At 53.3% G+C, this 6,104-nt stretch overlaps 1 protein-coding gene across 1 annotated transcript; it reads right to left on the bottom strand.

The window, feature by feature from the left end:
* CFAP20 (cilia and flagella associated protein 20) lies at positions 1-5,251 on the bottom strand. Its single transcript, XM_026714476.2, has 6 exons — positions 4,615-5,251; positions 4,380-4,459; positions 4,045-4,156; positions 3,737-3,925; positions 1,948-2,058; positions 1-1,299 (listed from the first exon to the last, which is right to left on the bottom strand). Exons 1-6 carry the CDS (start codon positions 4,696-4,698, stop codon positions 1,294-1,296), a joined length of 582 nt encoding a protein of 193 aa, XP_026570261.1. The 5' UTR covers positions 4,699-5,251; the 3' UTR covers positions 1-1,293.
* Positions 5,252-6,104: the final 853 nt, after the last annotated feature.

Genomic DNA, 6,104 nt, shown 5'->3' with positions numbered 1-6,104 from the left:
TTCTAGTTATACCTTTATTTGTTATTGGCTGCAACATATGAATCAACCAATCAAACCAAACCAAACCAAAGTGATCCCGGTCAGTCAACACTGGATTTGGTCAACTTTTTATCAGAAAGTTCCCTCTCATCCAAGCCCTGATCTTGCTGCAAACCAAAAGCTGACCAAGACAAAAATCGACCAGCTCTGTCCCTTGTCACGTGTCTGTAGCAGAAGCCAAGCCGAGCCACCTGGGATGGTCCCTTGATGAATTAAAGAGCAAAGTTTAAACAGCATCTCCCATTATATCGGGGAGAATCGGTATGCAAATGCCATTCCCTCCTCCTGCTGGGAAAACATCCACTGGTCCCAAGAAGAGCTGCAGACAGAATCTCTTCTAGGCTGGCAAGGGCCCTTCCTATAGCGCCACCTGCTGCTCATCCTTGGGAGCTCAGCAAAACTATGAGGGATGGAGCCGCCCGGCTTCTTCTCGGGGCCTGGCTATCCTCTAGACCAGCGGGGGTCAAACTGGCGGCCCACCAGCTAGATCCGTCACATGCAGGCTGTGCCCACCCCACCTCTGCCCATGTGAAAAAGGTAGCAAAACATCATGTGACGGCAACGTGATGTGGCAGGTTTGACCCCTGTGCTCTAGGTGGACTAGTAGCAGCCCTGCCCCTCAGGTCTCCTCAAAGACAGAGATCCCTTTGCTTTTCCAATCCATAAAATGCCCGTTTCTGTGACTCAGGAGGGTCACATGTATGCAAAATGTACAATGGCTTAGCACGATCTGTGGGCCCCGACCCTACCCTTGGGGTACAGAGAAGCTGGAAACCTGTGCTTTTACGCTGCGCTGGCAGGGAGGAACCTTGGGCTCCAAATGGCCAAGAGAGACCAAGCACAGGCTTACAAAGAAAATCAAATATTTAATAGCAGCTTCCAGGACAAGAGAAGCTCACACGCACTTAGGGCAAACACAGAGACAGAGCAAAGAAGGAAACCACTGGCATCTGTGTGGGCACCAGGGTTTCAGAACTGCTTCAACAAAACCCTCCACTTGCCAGGCAAATCAGTTCCACGATTCATGGTCTCCCTAGGAGTGATCCACAACTTCAAAGTGGAGCCCGATTCATCTCTCACACGGAACAATGATATATTTTGTTTTGTTTGGTCCCAGCATCACAGATACCAACTGTTATTATTAAATAGAGTTACTCCAGGAAATCCACGCCTACGTTTTGTTTCTAATTTTAAAAAAATACTCTTCCATCAGCATCTTCACACTGTTTCTGCCGGAGGCTTCCCATCACGCCATCATTGCTGCATTGGGCAACACGTGCAAAGAGACAATGTTATTCAATAGACACGTAGCAAACTTTTACCTGGACAGAAAAAGTCAACTCTTTGGGCAGCATACATTTCTAGAAATACAAGGCAGGATTTGTTGGGAACATGGTGCCCAACCACAATGAAACCGGGGTTTGAAATGTGGCCTGCGGAAGTGGACACATTCTCACAACAGCAGCGGTGCCCACAGACTGTGGGAGACCAACTCCTTTCCTAAGATGCCCCCCTCAAATGCTGAATGCTAGGAAAAAAACATTCTAATGGGGAGAGCAGCTCAATGGGGGAACTAAGAGAAGTCTGGTCTCTTTTTCAGTCGATGGGTTCGAACGGGGGCTAAACTGCCACTCCTCTCTGGGGAGAAGCTTCCGAGTGAATTCCTGCACTCAGCAGTGTCTGAACATTGGCAAAAAAGGGAGCCCTTCCAGAATTTATTTTGGGAACACAAGCAAGGTACCAACTTCCACAGAGAGCAAGCAATTTCTTGGCCTCAGAGGCATTTTTTGCTGAGAGCACCAAATGCAAATATACAACAGGTCTCTCACCCCCAACTGCCCTAACGAGAGCCGCAGCTGTAGGACTCTTCATGAAAGAGAACATCTCATTCCCCCCCCACCTGCTCACCTTTGCCTTGTTCTGGACAGGAATGTAAAGTTTGAACTCAGCAGGAAGCTCGTCCTCAGAGTAAAGTCTGTCAGAGAAGTAAATTCTGCGGATGCGACAGTTTGCATGGATCTGAAAAGGAAATCATATCTGAAGATGCAGCCGCTTCAAATCCTAGCCCCATCTAAGAATGGCCTGGCATTTTCATTCAAACCAAATTATCAAATTTTTACAGTATAGTTCCTGGGGGACAAAATCAAGCAGGCAAAGGGCTATTTATTTATTGGATGCCATCTCCAATCTGGACCTTTACTTCTGGATGGTTAGTTAGAGGGCTTATGCAAATTGTAGGTTCAACAATCACAGCCAAAGCCTTTTGGATTTCCCTACAAGGCTCATCTACCCAGCAAGCTCCTAGTGGCAGCCCTGCAGATCCACTGCCCTTCAAGAGCTCCCTTTCAGGTGGACCCAGAGCTCCTGAGCGCAAAGAACCTCTTGTCCATTCTAGGGTTTCTTCTACCCGTATCCGTGTTGAGAAATTGAGAAACAAAGTTCACTGGAAATGTCCTTTGATGAAAAGCTCTAGATCCTTTGATCAATTCTGAAGTTTTTGACTCACCGCTATCAAAAGACAATTGCCTGATTTTTTTTACGGGAAAAATGGGTATTCTGTGTTGCTCGACAAATTACAAACATTTACTATGAGTTCTAATAACAAACATTTTCTACCTAATCCTATCAACTGAGATGTTCACTTTGAATTCATTTGTTCTGCGTGGGCTGCAATTCCAAGTTTGGTTGCCCAAGGAGCCCGGCCGGCCAGGCGAGGGGAAGGCAGCGAGGGCCCTGCCGGGCTAGGGCGGAAAACCCACTTGGCAAAGGGCCGGGGAATCCTGTGGGCGGAGGACGAAGCGCGCTGGGAGGCAGAGATTCGGCCGAAGCCGTCAGACGGAGAGACAGCTGGTCTGTGGCTGCCCAGCTCCCTTTTCCTGCCGCTCAGCGGGCTCCGCTCAGGTATCCAGCTGGGGCTGTCAGGAGTTGCTACCGCCGGCGTGGCTTTGCGTGACTCCAGTCCCACGTTGCCTCGGGAAGGGAAAGGCAAAACCGGGAGCCGCTGTGCCTGAGCCTCCGGTGCCGCTGCTGCTGTGGCAAAGTGCCGCCGCGGCTCTTCCTTTTTGCCTTTCCCTTCCCGAGGCAACGCGGGACTGAAACCGTGCGGAGCTGCGCCGGCAGTAGCAACTCCTGACTCAGGGGGCATCCAAGGGGAGGGGAAGGAGGAGAAGGGGGGAAAGGATGGGGGCGATTCCCCCAAAAATTGGAATTCGATTTTAATCGAAGAATATCATGTCTGTGTGAAATAACAGACTCTCATCCCTCTAACTACGAAAAACAAGTCTTGCTTCTTTATGCATTATTTTGTGTCTATTTGATATCTTGGGAGTTCAAATCATCGTTGAAAATGCCATCCTCAAAACCCAACCAAGATTGGCTCAAATGAAGAGGCTGTGGTCCCTTAAGAGAGATGTTCTCTCCTGTAGTTTTCCTCAGAAGACTCCTTGGCTTGAACAGAAGCACACTTTCTTAGTTTACGAATTAACAGAACAAAGGAGATAGCTATAGAAAGTGTTTTATAACACAACTTGATTGGAAGAATTACCCAACAATTACTCAGGAGGACCAGCTCTCCAGAGAGAGAGAGAGAGAGAGAGAGAGAGAGATCTTTTTCATCTTTCCTTGGGTCTATCAAGGCTTTTTAAGGAGGAAGTAACTTCATGGGCGCCACTAGGAATGAAGCCCTCAGACTCCCTACCTGGACCCTCAGGGTCTCAATGTAGTTGGTGCCATAGGCCCGGCGAGTGAAGTCCGATAGGTTGAACTGGATCTGGTTCCAGCCATCATCCAGGCGCATGGGCATGGTGCAGATGAAAGGCTTCACCCGGGTGGTGCTTTGGTAGTTACTGGCCCGGAACCGCCGGCGCACATTTTTATCATCCAGCACCTAAGAGAAGGAGACCTTCCGCTAGTACGGAGGTGCCCTGGGGGGGAGCCAGCACTGACCCTCCCCAGCCCCACCCCGAGGGGGGGGAGCCGGGATTCTGCCCCCCTCTGCCCACCAACCTGCACTTCGAAGGTGAAGTATTTCTTCAGGTTTTTGATGATCATCACCAAGAAGGGCAACTTGATCCCCAGCGTCTTCTTTGGGTCAGCAGGGCACGTGATGTACGTGGTGCTGCGGGGGGAGGGAAGCAAAGGAAAGGCTGCAACCGGCGACCCTCCCCCAGCCGACCTGCCCCTTTCCCCTCCCCAACACCCCCTTCCCCACCCCCAGCTGCCGAAATCCCGGCCTGCCCGCCGAGCAGAGGCCGGAGCGGGAAAGCCCAGGCGAAAGTCCCGAGGCAGCTCCTGCCGGAAAGGCCTTCGGGGCCGGGACGCCCAGTGGAGCCGCTTCCTACCTGACGTTGGTGCCCTCGATCTCCAGCACCAGCGACTGGATGTCATTGTCGGTGATCCGCTTGATGTGGCCATTCCGCACCTGCGAGGGAAGCGGGAGGAGCAACCGTCGCCCGCCTGGCCGGACCCTCCGCCGGCAGCCTCCCCCACCCCGCGCGGCCTGGCCCGCTCAACCGGGCTGCGCCAAGGCCGAGGAGGCCGGGCCCTTGCCCGCGGGGCCCCGCCACCGGCCGGCACCTTCTTGTCCCAGATCTGCAGCGGCTTGCTCCCGATGCTGTAGAGGATGGACAGGAAGCCGCTCTGGAACGTGTTCTTGAACATCCCGTCGCCGCGGGGCTGCTCCGCCGGGGCGCCTCACGACCGGCCGCCCGTCAGCCGCCTCGCGCGCGCCTCCCTCACGCCGAGGCCCCGGGCGCGGAGGGAAACCAGCGCCTCCTGCGTCCTGCGTCCGAGGAGGTGGAGGAACCGCTCCGCCAGCGCCGGCCGCCTTGGGGGGGGGGGGGGTGGCGTCGCCAGGAGACGGACTACTTTCAAACGGGACTCGTTTCGCCTCCCTCCCGCTCTGTGTTGTGGGAGACCTCTTGTCGCCGCGGCAACTGGGGGCGGGACGAGGGGCTCACAAGCCCCGCCCCCGAAATTCAGAAAGTGGGAGGGATTCGCGGAGCCGAATGACGGGGCTGACGGGCCTCCAAAGCAGGGGTCTCCAACCTTGGCCACTTTAAGTCTGGAGGACTTCAACTCCCAGAATTCCCCAGGGTGAGCAGCCTCCCTGTTTTCTCCTCTGAATGGAAAAGTACCTCGTTCTGCAGCTGCGCAGCCTGAGGGAGGGGGCTGCTCTCTCGCCCAGCACGTTTCTCCTGCAGCAGCAGCAGCAAAGCTGGCTGAGGAACTCTGGGAGTTGAAGTCCACAAGTCTTAAAGTGGTCAAGGTTGGAGATTCCCCTGATCTAGGACAACGCGCCACGGGACAATCCATGTGGGATAACTCGACCTGATAAATGTTACCCATTTTTGTCATTGGAAATAATGTTGGCAGCAAAAGCTGCCCCAACAGCTGGCTCCTATGAGCGGGAGGGGAGGTGGGGAAGGAGGGGGCCTGGGTCACATAAAACCACCACCAATGCACAGGGGGGGCTGCTTCTGCCTCTTGCCTAGGGGTCAAGGGTGCTTGGCTGGGCCCAACCCTGACTTTCTGTGGCTTCATTCCCTGCCGGGACGCCTGGAATGGGCAGCTAGCCAGGCAGAGGCCTTGCAGTGGCATCTCATCCAACACCTGCAACCAGGCAGGCTGAACTGCTGCCAGGTGTCCAGGCCGATTACTTTCAAAAGTCCTGGCGCAGATTGGCCTCCACTACGATTTCTACTCCTGGTGTGGTTTTCTCTTTAATTTGAAGGCATTTGAAGTAGCCCTTCCTGTTATTTGCAGCAGCTTATGCTGCCTCTGATACCCAGGTGAGCTATGAGGATACCTCATCAAGATACACAAACAAGCAAGCCCAAAGCAAGCAGAGATGGGCCCTCCCTCCAAGTTAAGTGTTTCTAGCCCCAATGAGGACTGAACCAGAGGTTGCATTCAGCAGGTTCTGACCAGTTCTGGAGAACTGGTAGCGGAAATTTGAACCGGTAGCAAAAAATTTTGAATCCCACCACTGGACTGAACCCCTCCTCAACCCATTCATTTCTATTAAAAGAAGCAGGTCCTTTTGCTGAATTTTTCTGTGGGACAAC

Source organism: Pseudonaja textilis, chromosome 11 (genome assembly GCF_049901715.1).
Source record: "Pseudonaja textilis isolate UNSWEBS1 chromosome 11, rPseTex1.2, whole genome shotgun sequence".
NCBI classification, from domain to species: Eukaryota; Metazoa; Chordata; class Lepidosauria; order Squamata; family Elapidae; genus Pseudonaja; species Pseudonaja textilis.
Note: the sequence above shows the minus strand (reverse complement) of the source record. Positions and strands in the feature narration are given on the sequence as shown.

What these genes read in the sequence shown, in the direction of transcription:
- CFAP20 (XM_026714476.2), bottom strand. Translation starts at nt 4,698, where the DNA reads ATGTTCAAGAACACGTTCCAGAGCGGCTTCCTGTCCATCCTCTACAGC. An exon ending in TGCAGATCTGGGACAAGAAG is followed by an intron (nt 4,460 to 4,614) that starts GTGCCGGCCGGT and finishes CTTCCCTCGCAG; the next exon opens with GTGCGGAATGGCCACATCAA. An exon ending in TTGAGACCCTGAGGGTCCAG is followed by an intron (nt 2,059 to 3,736) that starts GTAGGGAGTCTG and finishes TTTCCTTTTCAG; the next exon opens with ATCCATGCAAACTGTCGCAT.